The sequence below is a fragment of the Cydia amplana genome, chromosome 6, assembly GCF_948474715.1.
Source record: "Cydia amplana chromosome 6, ilCydAmpl1.1, whole genome shotgun sequence".
NCBI classification, from domain to species: Eukaryota; Metazoa; Arthropoda; class Insecta; order Lepidoptera; family Tortricidae; genus Cydia; species Cydia amplana.
The window spans coordinates 20,028,426-20,049,769 of NC_086074.1; the positions used below are offsets into that span (position 1 = coordinate 20,028,426).

A 21,344-nucleotide genomic window follows, 5' to 3' on the forward strand; every position below is an offset into this window, starting at 1 on the left:
TCCATTTTTTGAATATTTTAACAATTATTTAGGTACCTACAGCATTTAGTTAATTTAATTTGTAACTAATAATATAATTGAATATGTTGTTTTTTGAATATTAAATTTATACGCTTTCCAACATATATAAATCACTAAGTTTTTCGGTTAAAAAATTATCGTAATTTTTGTTCCAATATGCGTTTGAAATGTAGTAGGAGGTCTAGGAGTATATAAAACAATGAATAAAGAAATATAAAATAATATACCATTCCTTCATTCATTCACTCAATCAAATCAATCAGTCATCTTTTTTTGCCGTTGCGGAAGGAGTCGTCCATGAGTCGTCTGCCTATTGCAAAAAATATTATAAAAAATATAATATGATATGCGATACGATATATAGTCGGTTATGGCTGTGAATGGTTTTAATGTTTCCAATCTTGGCTTTTAATACTAGGTGGATATTGTGTGTAGTTTGTCAAATAAATGAGCGGGGAAGCGGCTGTCAGTGATATTGATTTATTTTTCAAAGAAGTTCAAACTTCAGTGGTGGTTTGAGGATGAAGGGGTGCGTGTGATGAGTGGGCGGTCGTTCGTGAAGGCAAGGATCTCGTGGAAATGCCGGGGAGTGGTAGAATGAGCGGCCAAGATGAAGACTAAGAGTTTCCTGCTGTTCTCGACCTCGGTGTTCGCGACCAGTCTGTTCCTGATAGTGTTCCACTCGCAGCAGCCGCAGTCCATCCAGAATATCGTGTCGCAGACGCACCAGCACATCAAGGACTTCCAGGTACTACATGTAGCTGACTAATTCTTGCCTGTTTGCTGATATATCACTTTATTATTGGAAAACATGAAAACTTGAAATGAACTAAGAAATAATAATAGACAAAAATAATAGTTTTTTGTTTTATAAGGGAGCAAAGTATTTTGTTGCCCGAGCAAGCAAAAAATTCCAAAATTGAACCATGAGCGTAGCAAGTGGTTTAAGAAGTGGAATCTTGATCTTTTTGAAGGTTTCGAGGTGCAAGGGTTAAAATACAAAGTTTGCCACTAAGTGACACACAAAAATTTTCACCACACCAATGACAGGAAAGTACTGAATGTAAAGCATTACAAATTAAATCAAAATAAACAAATTTTTATCATTTAACATCAACACTTTCAATTCCACCAGCAAACATGAGGTAACAATTCAAAATTAGCATCTAATTATTTTGTCACTCTTGTTGATAAAATTAAAGCAAAATGGAACATAATTTCTTGGTAACACCTGAGACATTTTTGGTATCACAGAGATTTTGACACAATCCTTATGTTTATAATTATACTATGTCTTCTACAATAGAGAACTCTCTTATAATGCAGCAGGTTGTTTCCCCACAGGATAACCTTCGAGATGTGGAAGAGAACCACCTGGTGGAAGAGGAGCGCTACCTCAAGATCCTGGGCCTCTCGGGGCACGTGGAAACCTGGCACAACACGACAGTGCCGGTAATAGTGACACATGTCCGGGATGACCCTGCCATGGCTGTGAGCTTCGTGAGGGCAGCGGCGAGGCTGCCCTACACCGTACTGCTGTACAATTTAGGATTAAAACCCAATTCATTGGCTGTGGTGAGTAACTGTAGTACTAACCTGAATCAGTTAACTACGGAATATCTGAATATTCTTTCAAGCAACATTAATAGTAGTCTCTTGAAAAACCCATCCTCAAGTTCCTGTGAAATTTCATCAAATATGGATCAACATATACTCAAAATATTATATCGAACATTTGGTTTGGGACATAAAGTCAAAAGTGAAATGTGGTTAATCCTCATTTGCTGTAGATTGCGCGCGTGCGTACTAGCGGCGCATGCCCTTAGTCTGGACGTACCCTAAACATTAACATATCGGGATAAGTTACTTGCTTTTTGCCAGGCCATACTTAAAGTTAAGAAACCAAACATTTTAAACTTTTTAAAGTTATATCTCCATTCTTCTCACTTGTGTGTGTAATTGTATTCCTTTCTCTACATTAGTAACTTAAACGCACGATCGTCGGCAGGTCTCGGGCTACTGCAACTCCTCGCGCTGCGCAGTCATCGACTTCGACCTGGAGGCTTTCCCTTCCCACGTGAGCGACGAGAGCATCACAGCATATCGCCCGCTCATCATACAGGTCAGTCTATGTCAGGTTAACTCACTCTCTCTTATGAGAATACAGAATCTTTACTTTACACAACATTTTTCTCTCATCTAATCTAATCTAAATCTAAGTGATTATTATGATATGATAAATAAACAAAAATTATATTATATAAAAAAAAAAAAAAAAAAACTGCTATATTACAAACTGTACACATTTCGCTGAAATAAATAAGGCTGTAATAAATAAGTGATTATTCCTGGTTGCGACTTTCGCTACTGCCTCGGAGTTCGCTTTCCGAGTTTCAATGTCAAGCAAATGCCTTCAGGGCTTTACACTTTTTTCGGTAGCACGGTCGCATTTTTATCGTTTGTCACTATGCTGCCTGTCACGTTCTAACAAGTATTTAAGTGCGAAAGTGACGAGCATAGTGGCAGGCGATAATTCTACCTCACTTTGTTCTATTCAACTCGGTGCAAAGTTAGCTTAGACGGACGCTTCCCACGTAATTCAAATAGACATGTTTATTTGTGTTTAGATGTATTAAAAAACCGGCCAAGTACGAGTCGGACTCGCGCACGGAGGGTTCCGCACCATCAACAAAAAATAGAGCAAAACAAGCAAAAAAACGGTCACCCATCCAAGTACTGACCCCGCCCGACGTTGCTTAACTTCGGTCAAAAATCACGTTTGTTGTATGGGAGCCCTACATAAATCTTTATTTTATTCTGTTTTTAGTATTTGTTGTTATAGCGGCAACAGAAATACATCATCTGTGAAAATTTCAACTGTCTAGCTATCACGGTTCGTGAGATACAGCCTGGTGACAGACGGACGGACGGACAGCGGAGTCTTAGTAATAGGGTCCCGTTTTTACCCTTTTGGGTACGGAACCCTAAAAAGTAAGTAAGTAATGTATTATATATGTTTATGCCATATGAAGTGCATTGCGTAGGTATCTGTCGTTGTTATCAACGCTATAAAATAACAAGTGGTTAGTTTACACTCGTTTTACAGATTCATTACAACCCATATCTGTGTGGTTAACCACACGGGTTACATTTCGTAAATATCAAATGTATTTACATGTAAGGACATACAGTCAGCACCAGCAGCAATAGTTGCTTAGCGGACGAGGTGTTCAAAATGATCTTGACGCGACTTTATTGTTAAGATAATTTTGAACGCGTCACGGTAATTTTGAACACCTCGCCTGCTTAGCAACTTTTGCTGCTGACTGTAAGTACTGGTCCTTACCTTACTGATTCCTTAGAATTGCGAAACTTGCTAGGACCGTTTTAACTAATTTACCTCAACTCAACCTATTAACTACTACACTTGCAAATAACTATATCATTATCTCTTGTTCTTCATTCAATTTGTCAATTAGGTAAGAACCATCTTCCATATTGTTGAGTGACAATACGTGAACGTTATTGCAAGGTACATAAGGTCCATCGATGGTTAGTTTAGTTAAATGTTGTAGGCAGGGCACATTTATAAAATCCATTGTAACCAAATGACCTTCACACCACGCCCGACTCTAAACCTCGTAGTTTTGCAAAAACAACCTTGACACATAGTGCGTAAAGTTCACTTTTCGAAAATGTCGACTCGGAAAATTTTTGGAGTCTGGAACCTTCTATTTTTGCAAAAGATACCTTGAGACAGAGAGCTTAAAGTTCGCTTATCAGAAATGTAAAATTGTTTTAAGCTATTCTAGATAATCTAGATGTCGTACTACTAGGCTGATTACATCAACGCTCTACCTTATAAACTGATATTTATAAATGATGAATTATGTTTGTTTATACAGAATACAGAGATACATGAATACCTAAAGATTCCAACAATCAAAGAGGAAGTTAACAGATATTGTGTTAAGTACAAAGAACGACACTAAAAAAACATACAAACGAACTTGCAAGGGACTTGGTAAACACCAATGACAATCCGAGTAGGCTGAAAAGGTGGCAAATACTGCGGCTAGACCAGAGGCACTAAGTGGCACTAGCTAGAAGATAAATTCTATCAAAGTCAAGAGAGATTATTTAATGGAATACCTCTCAAAACCCTAAAAAAAAGACATTATAACATATGATTATGGCTAAAACAGCCGATTGCAGATAAAAAGAGAGAAAAAAAATGTTTATTTATATATTTTAGTTATATAACCCCATAGTTCTTAATTCGCTGACATAAGAGCTATATGGGACATAGTTTTGAGTATGATGTGTGCATGTGCACCCATATTTTTACAATAAATACGAGTTCAAGAAAACTACACACAAGCAAATTATATTTTTGCCACTCTGGCCTTGACTGACACCAGTTCCTATATGGCGAATATTTTTGGAACCTACGCGCTGGTAAGAAGATTCAAAATAGTTTATTATTTGATGCCACGGAAACAAGGTCATGCATGGGATCAGACAATAGGCAAAAAGTATGGAATGGTAAAAACCGGTCGAGTGCGTGTCGGGCCACGCTTAATGGTATGGAGTTACACGCAAAAGGTGACAGCTCCAAACAACTGACAGGCCGATATCGTCCGGCGGACTGATCATCAGTGGGTAGGGCTTCTAATACCGGGATCCCGGTATTATTAAAAACATGCGAAGTGTACAGTAAGTATAAACGCTCTTAATTTATTAAAATGGTCAAATTCGGCTGCATTAAGAAACGTGGGCCCCTTTAGGTTACGCACCATACCCTACTGGTACTTCGTCGTTTTAATAAAAAAACAATAGTTATTTGTACAACAAGTGATCAAAGTTTGATATTTCTTCGAGTGTTTATTTTGAGTCCCGTGCAAGTGAAGGATTCTATAATAGATTCACGAGCGTAGCGAGTGAATCTAATTTAGAATCTTGAGCGTAGTAAGGGACTCAAAAGCGCACGAGATGTAAATAACTTTGATCTCGTGTAGTACACAACATTTTTCACCTCAGCGCAGTGAGAACATACCTATTAGACAACTTGAAAAATGTAATCCTTCTTCATCACTTTTTACCTGCACTCATGTTTTCTTAAGATATACAAACAATTAAGTTTAATTACCGCAATGGAACACAAAAACAAAACGTAATAATAAATTCCATTGAAATAATATAGAAATAACAACCATTAACTGACACTTCAATCGAAAACTTTTTTATATAAAAAAATCTTTGTAAGATACGGTCCGAATTGCGGATACGTACTATTTGTCAACTATGGTAGAAATTCTTAAAAGTAAAATAATTAATTTTGCGTGATGATCTGTGTATTTTTTGAGTTCGTTATTTTAATTGTACAATAAAATACCTAAAATATCAGTTACATAATAATAATTATATAATAATTTATCAGTTTTTATCAAATCTTAAACTTTATTTTTATTTATTAATTATTAAGAATTCATACTCGTACGTGGTTTGGAACGATGCGGTCTGAAGTTTTTCGGGGGTCTATTATAAACCGTGAATATACTGTTGAATGTCGTTTTAACTTTTTTTTGTCTGTTTCTTTTTGCTAACAGTGTGAAAGGGACAGAGATAATAGAACCCAAGTATTTCGAACTTTTATTAGACCCCGCATGTTGAAATGACATTTGACTATAAAGGTCACTTGAATGTCATTTTGTCTCACTCAGTGAGCAAAATCGCATTTTGCTCACTGTTTTTAAGAATCAAAGTGCCCTTGTTCGAGCTGCTGAGGTGAAAAAGTTTTTTTGGTAAAACTCGTCAATGGGTCAATTGATCATGTTAAAAATAAATTTCGTGGAAAATATAATAATATTAAGCTTTATTTTGTGGTATTTTTTATACGCCCGGTTCAAAAGATATAGAGGGAGGTTCTTGAAATCTTTGGTTGACTTGTTTTAGACTTTCGCAGCGATTATTTTAAGTATTGACGCAATGAAAAAACTTAACACAATAATCACTTTTAGTTACGAGGGCCGGCCGCCTTTTAATGTTGTTTTATCGTAATCGTAATGATATAGATATAAATTATAGTTGTTGATAACTGAATTGGTACCAAATTCGATAAAATATCGTTGTTACATATATAAGGTATCTACTGAAATTATATATGTATATAGGCTTATGGGGCTAACATTATGTTAGATAGGTAATTACTAATTATAAATAAAATAAAATAAAATAAAAATAAAAAGCCTTTTATTTCATGAATATTTAAAAATTGTTTACATACCTATTCGATTTATGTTTTAAATAGTTATTCAAGAACCCCGTGTTCACAGGTGAAGGCCTCCTCCAAAGCCCTCCATGTATCTCGATCCTTGGCCACTTGTATCCAATTAGGCCCGGCAATTTTGGTAACATCATCTTGCCATCTCATAGTGGGTCTTCCTTTCCCTCTTTTCCCTAAAGGTCCCTTCCATGACGTTACCCTTAGTGTCCAGCGCCTGTCTTGGGTACGTGCTACATGGCCTGCCCACCTCCATTTAAGTTTTTTGGCATAGCTGAGAGCATCTATGCTCTTTGTGTGTTGTCTTATTTTTGTATGGTTAATCTTTTGTATTTTTTTGATGTTTAGCATACTGCGCTCCATTCCGCGCTGGCAAGTCCTTAATTTTTCCATAGCTTTTTGAGTAAACCTCCACGTCTGACAGCCGTATGTCAGACAAGGTAATAAGCATGTATTCATGACTTTAGTCTTCAAGCTGACCGGCATGTTACTCTTAAATACTTCTTTTAGCTGCCAGTATTTGTTCCAGGTCTTTTGTGCTCTCCGTTCAATTTCTAAGTCGTTGTTCGTTTTATTAAAACGAATTACTAATTAGACTGCAATAATATGATGTCACCACTCCACTTCGAGTAGTTCCGATGTAAACATATCACTCGAATTCGGTAGCCTAGAGGCGTGTCATCGTGATATTCGAGAAACGGATAGAATATTACACGTATGTTGTATGCCTTAGATAGTACAGTTGCCATCAAATATATCGGAGCGGCCAAGGCGCTCACAAATATCTGAACATGCCTTTGTTGCCAAGACGTTAGAGTGCGTGTTCAGATATTTTGAACACCTCGGGCGCTCCGATATATCTGATGGCGACTGTACATTGAAGAGTATGGAGTTGTTTTAAAAATACACTACTTCCATGTCGGCTTTCCATCGTCACTCATTGAGGTTCGAGTGGTTCGAGCTAGGACTTGAACCTACGACCTCCAGCATAGTAACCATCCGGAGCCCCATTCAGTTTTCACGTTTTACGGTTTTAATCTTATTTGGATACGACCTTGAAGATCGCTCACGCTGATTGGTGCATGCGAAATGAAGTGAATGTTATGCGTGAGATATATGCACGCCAGTCATACCATAACGAATTATTAAATTTGAACCGACCTCCAGCGCTTCTACTAACAACAATATTCTTAACCGACCGTAGGTGGACCCTAGGGCCTACCATTTACCATCGTAAAATCGAAAGTCGTTATCTGCCTCTTTATTACTCGAATATGCATGAACGATAGAGATTGGTTGGAGTTGTTACAATCTTGGCGGCAGGCCCTCTTGTCTCAATAAAATAAAAGAATACAATTGAACTTCTTTGGACTGTAATAATAAAAGTTAGTTACTATGAAATAATCATTCTGCGCAAACCCAGTAGCCTCGACGAATGCGACACCCTAGTTCTGCCCTCAACTTTCATTTACAAACATCTGAAATTTTAATGACAAAATAACGTTGACGCGGTCGTTAGCGCACATACTACTTTCAGCACCAGTCTCTACCTTATTGCTTTGCTATAAGGTCCATTATCGTCTACCGCGGCTATTCTACGGCTGGGTGTCACGCATTGACAATAAGGTTCCGTTTTGGTCTCATTAATTACATTACGACCTTCGCGTGGCAGACTGAGTGTCTATTCACAAAAGTACCTCTTAGTATGTAATCTGCGAGAATCTCTGCCTCTATCGCTCATGCATATTCGAGCGATAGAGAGGCATATAACGAAATTTTATTTATTCGATGTTCACGTTACGGAAGGCCTTCTGGCAAACAATAACGCACATCAAAACAAAACCATTATTACAGACCTTCAAATTTTAAACATATATTATGTTCGGTTTTGCTCTACCGAACCTTATACTGAAACATGATTTATATGACGAAACCAAAACATCGGTCAGACGCTACCGAAAATACAGTTTCGGCGCGGCCGAAATTGTCGGGGTTTTTTGGCAAACAGAACCTTATTCTGTTGAAACATGATTTTTATTCCGAAACCTGCCAAAAATGTAACCGAAAGATCGGTCTGACATTAATGATTGTATACAAAATGAGACTTAGGTAACGCAAACGCGTACGTCCGTCACGCTATCGAATGAAATGTACATTAGGGCACTAGGGGTTCTGGTCTAGCTTTAATGACGCGAGAAGTATTGTGAATTGCTAAACTTAGCTTCCATTTCAAACTGGCCTCTTAGGTAGGTACTATTGTTCAAAATATTTGGCTTATCAAGCTGAAATAGGTGCTGCGTGTAAATATTTTGAAACGGATTTCAGTTTTTCCCCCTATGTTTTGTGTGTATTACTGAAAACTGTGTGGTCATTCATATTATTATTATATGATCATTTCATCATTTTCTGACCCAAATCCTTTATTTATATGTATACGGGTGGTATTACTCAATCGATCAGACACACTCAGATCGCGACTGCTCCGAACAGTAATCGAGGCACGGTTAAACAAAGAGGGTTTAGAATGAGAAAGCTGCCTACTTATTAATAAAACCTGAAAAATGCATGGAAATAGCTTTTGCAGAAACTAATAGTGGCTACACCAACAATTTACAATTAAAAAAGCGGCCAAGTGCGAGTCGGACTCGCCCATGAAGGGTTCCGTATTTAGGCGATTTATGACGTATAAAAAAAAACTACTTACTAGATCTCGTTCAAACCAATTTTCGGTGGAAGTTTACATGGTAATGTACATCATATATTTTTTTTAGTTTTATCATTCTCTTATTTTAGAAGTTACAGGGGGGGGGACACACATTTTACCACTTTGGAAGTGTCTCTCGCGCAAACTATTCAGTTTAGAAAAAAATGATATTAGAAACCTCAATATCATTTTTGAAGACCTATCCATAGATACCCCACACGTATGGGTTTGATGAAAAAAAAATTTTTGAGTTTCAGTTCGAAGTATGGGGAACCCCAAAAATTTATTGTTTTTTTTCTATTTTTGTGTGAAAATCTTAATGCGGTTCACAGAATACATCTACTTACCAAGTTTCAACAGTATAGTTCTTATAGTTTCGGAGAAAAGTGGCTGTGACATACGGACGGACAGACGGACAGACAGACAGACATGACGAATCTATAAGGGTTCCGTTTTTTGCCATTTGGCTACGGAACCCTAAAAACGATGTTCTATGAGAAATGGCGTAAGGTAAGTAAATACACTGATACATAAATTGAGTCAATAAATATTTTACCATGACACATATACGTGGCTGTAAGGTTTTCAAACATAGATAGGCCATACCTATTAACCATAGTTGTTATATGTAAACCCCACTGCAAAGAGATAAGACCTAAACAAATACACGTGTGATTAGTGTGTAGAGAGTTTATACAGATTATACGCGTTTACGAACTAAAGATAACGTTTCTAACTATTCGCTGGTATCAACTATCTACGATATCTACTAGAAACTTGTCACAAAAATGGCCATCGTTAAATACGTGACGCATCACCTAAAAGCAAGTATGTATTCCTATCTATCATAGTGATGCAACACGTGTGCGCCCATGAGGGACAACACATACGCAATGCGACGAAATTTGCCATTACTGACAACACAACAAAAATTACCTACGTAATTTAATGGGTTTTTTGTTGCCCACCAAGCTTTGGTGCCTTAAAGCACATGTCAGACATGTGAGACATGTCTTGGGTCTATATTGTTTTCCATAAAGTTTTAAGTCATAATGTATTGTTTGTCCGCATTTTCGTTAGTCATAATTTGGTTTTTCTCAGAAAGGCGTAACGTTTCAGGATTGCCATAAAACAAACCTAACCTATCTATAGGATAACCTTACGAAAATCCTGAAAAGCTAACGGTTTCACAATTATGACTAATGATAATCTGACAATCATTACATTATGACTTTCAATAATTATTAAAACAAAGGGATCCGGTCTTCGTCACGTCGTCGTGGGTCAAGTTTTGTCACATGCCTTGTAACTAGGGCAGTCGATACGCGCCTTAAACTCGGCATCATTCTTACATAATAATTATCGACATGAATTTCCACTGCAGTAATGACATTTGACGCAAACAACTTTATAAGCAAAGAGCTGTAAACCTATGCACAGAAGCTTAACAATTTTGAACCTAAGTTCGTCGCAATTTCGGTCTAAAATAGGAGAACACGATTGTTCTTTTGTTTCAAAGTAGGTACAGGTACATGTAAACCAAAGTGGAGTGTGCATAACTGTATGGTTGTGCTATGTTATTATCGGCACGTTATACTGCCGTTAATGAAGTTTACTGGATGGTAACTGAACATGTTCAACGTTTGAAAAACTATAAACCGATTCTCTAGTTTTCACGTGGAACCTTTTCTACATATTTATATTAACTAAGTAGTCGTTTATAAAATATTATAAATCAAATAAGGGAATAAAATGTTATAGTTTATGCCGCCTGAGTAGGTCTCACGATACGGTAATCTGCACGGTCTTAAAACAAAAACATTAATCGGTCACACCCCTGCATTGGTTGCGTTGCGTGTAACACCTCTGGAGTTGCCGGCCTCTATTGCCTACGCTGAATCACTTTTACTTATTGAAAAAAGATCTTTTATCTATTCTGGATTCTCCCCGTAGTTTTTTTATGCACTCTTTTCGTAACGCTGAATAACTTTTTGCTCAGTCCTTGTTCTGTTGATATCATCCCGAGTCTTCGAGATTGATCATGTCATGGATCATGGTTTAGCCCGATCCCGCCGATCGATCAAATACCGCAATGTAATGAAACTTGCACCGTCTAAATGAGCCCTAATGTCCTTTCCATATTGCCTATTTTTATATTATGTATTACATGTACGTTTACACCGTATTAAACAATCTTACTTACTTAATACCTAGATTACCTAGTCTCCAAAGGTCGTAATGGAAATAATCTCGCTTCGTTTTATCTTTCCGCTCATTAATCGGAGCGCCCAAGGCAGACGGACGATAGACGACGAGACGGCACTGTTTACTTTTAAACCGCGTGTGACGTCAGCGTCTAACAGCGTCTTGTAATCTTGCTGCAAATAGGTACTTGAGTAGTATGACCTACACGTTTTTTTTATACGTACTTCACGTACTTGGTAAAATGGACAATAATAACGGGATATTTTAGGATTGGATCGTTTTGCAGAATTGACTCTTAACTGTCCATCGGTGGACCTTATGCCTTTTGTAATAAGGTTTAAGAACTGTCAGTTAACAGCGTGGGCGATGGTACACCGAACAAATAGTCAGTCCTAAATATAATTATTAAATTTAAAAAAAAAACCTTTACGTTATATGCCATTCCATGGTCCATTGACTCCATTTTATGGCAAAAATGCCTTTTGGATAACAGCTTAAGGCTTCGTCACACAGGCGCGTTTTCCGGGCGGCGCGTGAGCGGGGCGCGCCGCTTTTACATGTAAAACGCTCACGCGAGGAAACTCGCTTTCAAGTAAAAAACTGAGCTACGATTCATGCCATAGACCAAAAATGTCTCAGCAGTTGTACCTGGGGCCCGTTTCTCAAAAGCTTGTAACTTGTAATGCAAGCTGAAGTCGCTTTCGCCTTTGTCAAAAAATGACATCCGCTTGTATTACAAGTTACAAGCTTTTGAGAAACGGGCCCCTGGTTTAAAGTGTCATACTATTGAATTTGCTAACTATGTAAACAAAAGTCACTAGTAAATTCATATTTTCTGACAGTTTCAATCCCACCAAAAATAGTACCTTAAATCACACGCGCAACCCTTTAAATTAGGGGATGGAAGCAACTTACAAAAAGAAGTGAAATCCCACCAAAAACATTTTCATGTAAAATGTTGCCAAGACGAAACCATAAGGCTCGCACTGACAAAAAGTTATCAGATCTCTTGTAGAGCCAAGCTTCCAACTCTACAAGCCCTAACTTCACAAACTCTACACCTTAGTCAAAATATGTGGATTGACCGTTTCGCTACTGTCACATGGACGTAAGGTGAAAAATGTATTCACTATTCATTATTTTTTTATAATACAATAGTTTTTGGTGTAACGAAACGGCCAAGCCACATATTTTGACTAAGGTGTAGAGTTTGTGAAGTTAGGGCTTGTAGACTTGGAAGCTTGGCTCTACAAGAGATCTGATAACTTTTTGTCAGTGCGAGCCTTATGGTTTCGTCTTGGCAACATTTTACATGAAAATGTTTTTGGTGGGATTTCACTTCTTTTTGTAAGTTGCTTCCATCCCCTAATTTAAAGGGTTGCGCGTGTGATTTAAGGTACTATTAAAAATCCTGAAATACGTACCTCGGGGCATCTTTTATACAATCTGCTTTTTACTGATTCCCCATACAAACTTCAACCCTCCTTTTCCCCTAACGCCCTTTTCCACCCCCTTTTCACCCTTACGGGGTGATTTTGGGGTTGAAAACTATTCTATGCCATTCCCCATTACAAAAACTATCTACATACCAAGTTTCAACTAAATCGGTTCAGCGGTTATTGATTTCCCATACAAATTCCATCCCCCTTTTCCCCCCCCTTAGGGGCAAAAAATTTCAAGTTTTTGAATTATTTTGTTGTTTGTGAACTAATACTATCTTACATACCAAATTTCAGCTTCCTAGGACTTCAGGAAGTACCCTAGAGGTTTTGATGATCAACAGTGAGTGAGTGAGTCAGTGACGAAATTGGGGTTTTTTAGATATGAATAAAACCTTAAGTATAAGAGCTATGCAACTGAAATTTTTTATGTTTAATAAGTCCACTATTGACATCATATCCCGAGAATCTTGTTTATCTGGTATAATCCAAACCCAAGTTATGAGGGTTCAAAAAAACGACGAAGCGCTTCGAGAAAAGGTAGGTAGTGCCCTTGCGCTTCGCTTTGCTCGTCTTGGCGGGGGCACTACCGTGCCCCCAGATATGCGGTTTGTTTACATAGTTAGCAAGTTCCATAGAATGACAGTTTAAGTGGAATTAGAAATCAATATCGTCTTTGTAGTTGCAATGAGACAACCTTCAAGTTTATGTAAATTGCAGGATACCTACAAGGTTCATTTTATTTACATCCGCTGACTAAGGAAAATTACTCTACTGTGCGCTGTGCGTGAGAAAAACTAAACTGTAATGGCGTCATTCATCTTCTTCTCTTAATTAAATACAATCTTTTATTTTTCACCACTTCTGGTAAAAATATTGTTTTATTGACTATTCAAAGTATTTAAGTCACATTTATGGTAATCCAATATTCGTAATAGGAAGCTAGTCGCTTGTATGGTGTTCACCGAACAGAAGTAATCTTGTAATGGTAATCCTTGTTTGGGACATGAAGTGTTAATTCAACCGGTATTATCGATTTAATACTACACTTTGTACACGGGGGAATGAACATTTAGACCGACGACACTTTTCCGCCTCTGGCTTTACCAAAAATGTCTCTGGAGTTACCAAGAATTCGTTTCCAATTTAATCATCATCTTCCTCGCGTTGTCCCGGCAATTTGCCACGGCTCATGGGAACCTGGGGTCCGCTTGGCAACTAATCCCAGTAATTGGCGTGGGTACTTGTTTTTACCTGACCTTCCAACCCAGAGGGTAGACTAGGCCCGTATTGGGATTAGTCCGGTTTCCTCACGATGTTTTCCTTCACCGAAAAGCGACTGGGTAAATATCAAATGATATATCGTAAATAAGTTCCCAAAAACTCATTAGTACATACGAGTCGGGGTTCGAACCCGCCAGCTCCGGATTGCAAGTCGCACGCTCTTACCGTTAGGCTACCAGCGCTTCCAATTTAATATTTGCCTATATTTTAGGTCTATCAGATCAGAGAGACATCAGCCGCTTGTTTTAACGTATAACATAAAATTATAAAAAAAAGTAATGCAATTTTCGATTGAAATTTAAATGTAGTGGACAGATAATGTCGGTCTCAAAGTCGATTCGCCCACACACGAATGCCAGCACATTGTAAATATACATTAACACTTATATTATAGTCGTCAAGGTCATCAGTAATCTTGCATAGACGCTGCACTTTTCACCAGTGTTATTTGGGATTTAAAAATTAAATAGGGTGATATGATATGATATTTTGATAATTTATATGAGAAATCGACCTAATGTTTGATCTGCATTTTTTAATTTGCTGGCTTTACCGATGTTGGTATCAAAATACCTTGTTGTCGTCTTGTCTGTGTATAATAAGGATCTTGACCATACACTAAGTCATCTTTTTGCATTTTTTTTTAAATCGATTTTTCTGGGGCTTGTTTCTCAAAACCTTGTAACTTGTAATACAAGTGGAAGTCCCTTTCTAACAGAAGCTGTCAAAAAGTGACATCCGCTTGTATTACAAGTTACAAGCTTTTGTAACTTGTAATACAAGCGGGCAACCGAGGTTTGCGCCCATGATATTTGACCGCCACACACTTAATTAAAATAGGTTGACATTGTCAATTCTAATATGTAGTTATTATTTTTGTCCACAGCACGCGTTATCTCGCGTAGGCGGCGTCATCTTCGCGGAGCCTAACCAGCGCTGGACGGGCTCGCCAGCCTCTCTCACTGCACTATGGACGCGAGCGGCGCACTCTGGCGTCCTGGCGTACCCTAGACGCGCCGCTGTGACGTCATTCACTCATCCGCGCATGTTTCATTATTTGAACGCGGCGCTAGATGACTTCCTCTTTGTCCAGATGTTGGAGCTCACAAGGTATGTCCATGTCCATTATCTATTACCTACAACATCTACTAGTTGTTATCTTCGCCTCGTCCAATTAGAGCTGACGGCCTTCATTGTACTCCGGCGTGCTGGCGTACCCTCGACGTGCAGCAGTCTGCTTATTTACTACCTGAATGCAGCTCTAGATGATTTCTTTTTGTGGAGATGCTACAGCTCAAAAGGTAAATTAATATCACACTCATCTATTATCTGTCATCTTTGCTGCTTATAATATGCGGCATAATTAGAAGTACCGGTAGGTAATTTGTAGACCTTTTGATTTGATGATTTTACGAAAAATGTGGCTTTTCGTACTCATTTTCTATTCCGTTTTCTTCACACACAGGCTTTTCAACAGCAAACTTGAATAAATTTTCGTTGTTTGCAGGTTGTTGGTAGCGGACACGCCGGCGGTGAAGGAGGTGATGCGGCCGTGGGTGCAGTGCGCGCTTACCCAGGACTGCATCATGCCTATAGGTACGCACGCGTCGACTGTTAACCGAACGTGAACCTTACCGCAACAATATAAGGCTACAATTAGGGAATGCTCCCGGTGCTGAGTTTGTTTGGCAAATACCATTAATTCCCAGTTCTGGTCCAAACACGCCGTTTGGCCTTTCAGTCATGTTACTTTATAGTAATCTAGCTTGTTTCAAACGTCAGTAGCAGTACTATGATGTTACGCTACAAATAGACCATTGTAGCGTAAGCGCCAACCACATTCACATTCCTACTTAATTTAAGAAGCCCATTTTGTAACTTAAGACAGAATCTATACTCAAAGTCGTTCCTCTCACAATTTTACATCACATGGCGACCCCGCCAATACGCTCTCGTGCTCATATTATTTCATAACAATAGAATTTGTCCCAGGTGCTCAAGCAGCAGGCGGTTGTCGTTTCGACAAGAAGCCGCAATACCGCTACTCGGGCTGCCACGGGCAGGACGCCTCGGCCCTTAGCATCATCCTAGGGCTCCGCTCGGGCTTCGAGGAGAGCTCGTACGCGCCCCGAGGGACCGTGGCCTGGAGGCGCGAGGAGCAGGCTACCGCGACCGGGGCGCTGGCTGCGTTACAGAAAAATGCCACGGACGAATCCAGGACGGATCGGAGTGAGCGGCAGGTGAGCTTGCCACAACAATAGGAAAATGTCAATGCAAAGTATCATTGCTGAGTTGAAAAAAAAACCTTATTCATTTGGAACTGTCGCCTGAAGGAAGGAAGTTAACTTTTGTAGGGCGGCGTCACAGAAAAATGATACGGAAGACAAAAGATGGTTCGTAGTGAGAGGCAGGTTAGCTTGCCACATCAGAAGGGAGTTTATGTACGTCAATGCAATTATCAATGCTTAGTTTATATTGAAGCTGTGGCCTGGATACAAACAAGCTAACGCGGGGCGTTGGCGCTCCAGAAGGATGCTATGGAACAATACATTGGAGCTGCTAATGTTACAGAATAATGCTATAGAAATCTCGTCGCGGTATGAAGCGTTTTCGGTACATACCGGGAAATCCGTGCTAGGGACGGCTACGACCGTAGCTTAACAGTGAATTATTTAAGACTTAAGACTCTTCTAATACCTACATAGGATCTCAAGGATGTCCGTAAAACATCGGTTTTAGGATAAATACTCCCCTTGACGCCATACTACGTACAGCATCACATTATCAATTTATCACATTATAATAATTATTATTATCTTGGACACGGCGCGGATAGTCCGCCGGTTCCTCTCTCTGCGGCCCTGACCACCGGTAGCTTGGGCCCTGCCCCGCTGCCGGCGGCACCCTAGGTTAGGTTTTTTTATAATGTGTTTATATGTATTTTTTATTGTTTTGTGTTTTTATATTTTACTTTTATATTCATATTGTAAAAAACCCTAACTTAGAGAAGATAAATAAATAAAGGAATAATATTATTATCTCTCTCTACATAGCATACGACGTCAACGGGAGGGTTTAGAGAAAGCTCCTGTTAGACTGCGTTTCCACCAGAGATGTGCAAGGATGCGTAGCGAGGGATGTGTTTGTTATAATCAGTATAATCACTTCAATTACCCATCCTCGCTCAGAGCAGCTCTAGTGGACTCATCTCTCGCTACGCATTCTCGCACATCTCTGGTGGAAACGCAACCCTATAATGGCGTTTATTTTTGAAGCATACATCGGGGTTTTGGGAGCGGGAACGATTTCGTTTATTTATAACTTTGTTTATTGTAAAATAATTACCAACCTATGAATAAAAAACTGTTACTAAACTCCTAATGTGCTTAAATTTTTTAAAATAGGTTTTGTTTTTATAGTTTTTACCTATTATTTGGCTAGTGTAAAACATTCCTGCACCCAAAACCCCGATGTATGGTGATAACCTTTTATTAGTAAATCTTTTGTACTAACAGCAACACTCTTAACTGACCTTTGAATAACCTTATCACGTTGCAATAAGGTTCTCGAAAGGCTAGTTAACTGTGTGAACGATACGATACTAATCGGGGGAGTAAAATATTGTAGGAAGTTAAGACTGTGGTCAGGAAAGTTCTAGAAAATTATGGCGGTCAAATACACCTGACGCATAACTCGCATAAGGCTGTGACGGAATAGCTATGGAAAACTTTAGCGTAAATGTTTATTTTTTTCGTTTGTTTTATAGGTAAGAGTGCGCTGTATACTTTAGATTTTTTATTAGCGTTTTCTAGTTGCCGCGGTAGATACCTGTTTCCAAGGCTGTTAATTTTATTAGACTTTAAAATTTTGCAATTGATATGTGTACTTACACGTATTCGTAACAGATAAAGCAATACTAAGATGTGTGCAGTAATGCAAAATGCGTAGGTACTTAGATGGCTCTATAAGGTCCTGTCTTATCCGGCTACACTCGCTTAATAGGGTTGTTTCTTTTACATAATAGGTAGTTTATGTGACTGCTACATAATGATAGAGTGGGTTTATGAAACGAGCTGACAGCGAGTGACACGTGTGTAGATAAAATTGAATTAAGCATGATTTTGCACATTCAATTGTTTAAAAACATCTATTTAGGAGATGGATTAATTGAAACAACCACCGTCTTTGTTTCTCATACTTATGTAACTTTAAAATTTGATTGGTTAGTATTAGTACACAACCCTATTGTATTTACTAGAAATGTAAATAAGTGTAAATTGTAAATTATACATATTTAATGCAATGTTTGATGCAAATTCCGCGTTGCTTTAGTCAGTAAATATATTCAGTATTGTTCCTCCTTCATTGTTGTGAGTTCTATTATCTTAGACTTATTGACACTGTCACTTGTACAGTTGCCATCAGATATATCGGAGCTGCCAAGGTGCTCAAAAATATCTGAACAAGCACTCTAGCGCCTTGACAATAGAGGCGTGTTCAGATGTTTGTATATTTGATGGCGACTGGAATATAATCACGCTCCAATGCCTATATTAAAAGCAGTGGTGGCTTTAGGAATGTAAATTGTGGGGCTAGATGCAACTTTATTGCGAAGACATAACGTTTCCCGATGGTTAATTAAGAGTGTTGCTGTTAGTGCAGCGATCAGGATTGTGACTCAGTTTCTTGTGAAATAACAAGTTGGTTCGCTGTGAGATAACAACTTCCTTTGCAGAAAGGGATCGCCATTTTAATCCGTGTTCACATTGAAATAGAGTTTAAAATGTAAACACCTTTGTTTTCCTTTACTGTACTTACGTTCTTGATGGAAACCGCTTTCTGTTTTTTTTTATTAAGCAAGTTTAGTGTCAGTAAAGTCAACATCTAAATATGTATACAGTTTTGTAGTTTAATCCTTAGTGATAAGATTCTAAAGTGTATAAATATTTATCATGCTGAAGGTAGTAAGCACCAGCAATATCTTGTAGAACGAAGGGCGCAACTTGTGTCTGATGTTTTTGCGTGACTACTTTGTTTACTTATTTAAATGGTAGCGAACGAAGAATCAAACGTTTTTATTATATTCGCAAATACTGAATAGTGTATAATTGTATAAAAATGTATAGAACAACCTCAAGTGTTTATGTATAGTCTAATTTACCTTGTCGCACAATGTTTAAGCGTTACATCCACTGTTGCTTATATACATTATTATAGACTGGCTCGGTGCACTAGAAAAAGCCGGAAAATTCAACATTTGGTAAAACATCCACGTTTACAATTTTGATGGTTCCTTTTTTTATAGTGGCACTATATGGTACGAGTATGGTACTTGACTAGAACACATGTAACGTGATGCAATGGAAACTCAAGCGTAAATCTGTTAACATAAGGTTCATTTTGTGGACACTGCTCATATTCTAATTTGATACATAAGGTTGCGTTTAATACAATTTTGCATATGTCAAATATTGTTTTAAATACATCGCCATTGTATCGGGGCGAACAGGTCTAATATTTTGAGTATTTGTACGTTTGTACCTCAATTTTTATATTTTTCGAGATATTTTTGAGTCCGAACCAATTTTGCCTGTGCTGTAAAGAGATCTCATCTAGTGTCATGTAAGCTTTTATAACTTTGCACTCTTTGACATTTGTATTAACCTTATACCGCCTGACCATTATACTTATATGACACTTAATATGTGTATGTATTGAGTTAAAGTATGACGCTTTTATTTTACACAATTGGCGGATAAAATAATGCTTTGAGTGAAATTTAGACATAAAGGTTTCATAATTCAGAATCATATTTGGCCAGATTTGGTCCAAAGCATTTTTATCGCATTTTCTGAAGGCGCCTCCACGATGCCTTTTTAAAAAGATTTTAAAATCTTTATGGTTGTGGTAAAAAAATGTATTCGGTCAGAAACTTCCCTTCAATCAGGAATATTCTATTCCCAAAAATATTTGTACCTATATAAAAATCTGATTGATCACAGTTTTTTAAAGGGAACACGATTATTTTTAGTAAAGTCCCTCGCAAAAAAGGTTAGTAACCCCTGTCCTAAATCAATAATTGTACAATGTAGGTACATTGACCGCAACCCGCCTCTGTCCGCCATAAGTATATATATGTTACGGTGTATTGTAAAGTTTATGAGATCTAGTCTTTAGTACCAAATAAGTGGACGCTGTCAGATGCGCGCGCGGCGATTATCCTCGCTATTTTTAGGGAAATTGGGTTTAATTTAGCGTGGCATTAAGATCTCTTTTGATGATAATGCATAATGGTGTTCAATTTAGGAAAACCAACGTAAATATGGCACCGAATACCTACACTACTATATTACACTCCTGAAGGAAACGCTCACAGCGACATTTATGAAAATTTAGATACTCTGAGTACAGATATCTGAAGTACCTATAGATAACTGAAATTATTAACGAAAAATCTTATGCTTTTATTTAACAATATATTCGATTAAAGGCTTCGTCACACAGGCGCATTTTCCAGGCGGCGCAAGAGCGTTTTATATGTAAAAGCGGCGCGCCCCGCTCGGAAAACGCGCCTGTGTGACGAAGCCTTAAAGTAAGGATGCTAAGTAAGAAGAATTTTGTACATCAAACATGAACGCGTCAGTTCCTACCTCCGCTACCGCTCGCAGTGACACTGACCGTCGGCATCATCGGCATATAATGCGATAGAGATAAGACTTGGGAGGTCAATGTACGAAATTATTCGTGCTTAGCGTCTTTATATTTTTTGATACTATTCGCTTAGGTTTTGCTAGTGTAGTATTTTATGTCAATTATAAAGCCGCACGCGCACCTGACGGCCATAGTAATAAGTGTCGGCAGCTAGTACTTGTAAGCGCGCAAGCTTAGTACGATATAGACAAACCATATTTAAACTGCGCCCCCTCGCAAGATACATTCACATGTAAAGTAAGAACTCATGCACACAAACACTTGCTTACACTACAATAACGTCAATAACGAATACTTATGCCGTGTTTGTGAGCGTTGCTTCTATAAAAGTGAAACAAGAATATCAACAGTACTCGGCAATCTTCACGGGTCGCTTTAGGTGCGAGTAGGACAGCAATAATTTTAACACTTTAAACTCTCGCGTTTTGTACACATATTTAATTACACAGCAATAATTTTGTTGTGTATGTTTATGGAATTTTATTCTGAAATAAATTATTTGAATTGAATTGAATAAACGGCAGAGTACTTTGGTCTTCTTTTACTGTATATTAAATATGCGCGCAGTTTAAAGATAGTTCATGTCTACTAGTTTATAGTTTGGACTGATGGCTAGACAGGAGACGGAAAACTGCCATCGTCAACACAAGATGTAATTCCGAACCTTAAAAGTAAATAACAAAAAAATTGTTACTGC

General features: G+C 38.1%; 1 protein-coding gene across 1 annotated transcript; it reads left to right on the plus strand.

Annotated features, from left to right (window-relative positions):
- Positions 1-271: 271 nt before the first annotated feature.
- Positions 272-16,197, plus strand: LOC134649178 (uncharacterized). The gene is made up of 6 exons (XM_063503894.1): positions 272-769; positions 1,366-1,596; positions 2,030-2,143; positions 14,823-15,046; positions 15,444-15,532; positions 15,929-16,197. The coding sequence occupies exons 1-6, from the start codon at positions 632-634 to the stop codon at positions 16,195-16,197; spliced, it is 1,065 nt and encodes a 354-aa protein (XP_063359964.1). The 5' UTR covers positions 272-631.
- The last annotated feature ends 5,147 nt before the right edge of the window (positions 16,198-21,344 follow it).

Excerpts from the sequence above, each read along its gene's own strand:
- LOC134649178 (XM_063503894.1), top strand. The coding sequence starts at position 632 with ATGAAGACTAAGAGTTTCCTGCTGTTCTCGACCTCGGTGTTCGCGACC. Across the intron at positions 770-1,365 it reads AGCACATCAAGGACTTCCAG|GATAACCTTCGAGATGTGGA; the intron begins GTACTACATGTA and ends GTTTCCCCACAG. Across the intron at positions 15,533-15,928 it reads GGACTGCATCATGCCTATAG|GTGCTCAAGCAGCAGGCGGT; the intron begins GTACGCACGCGT and ends AATTTGTCCCAG.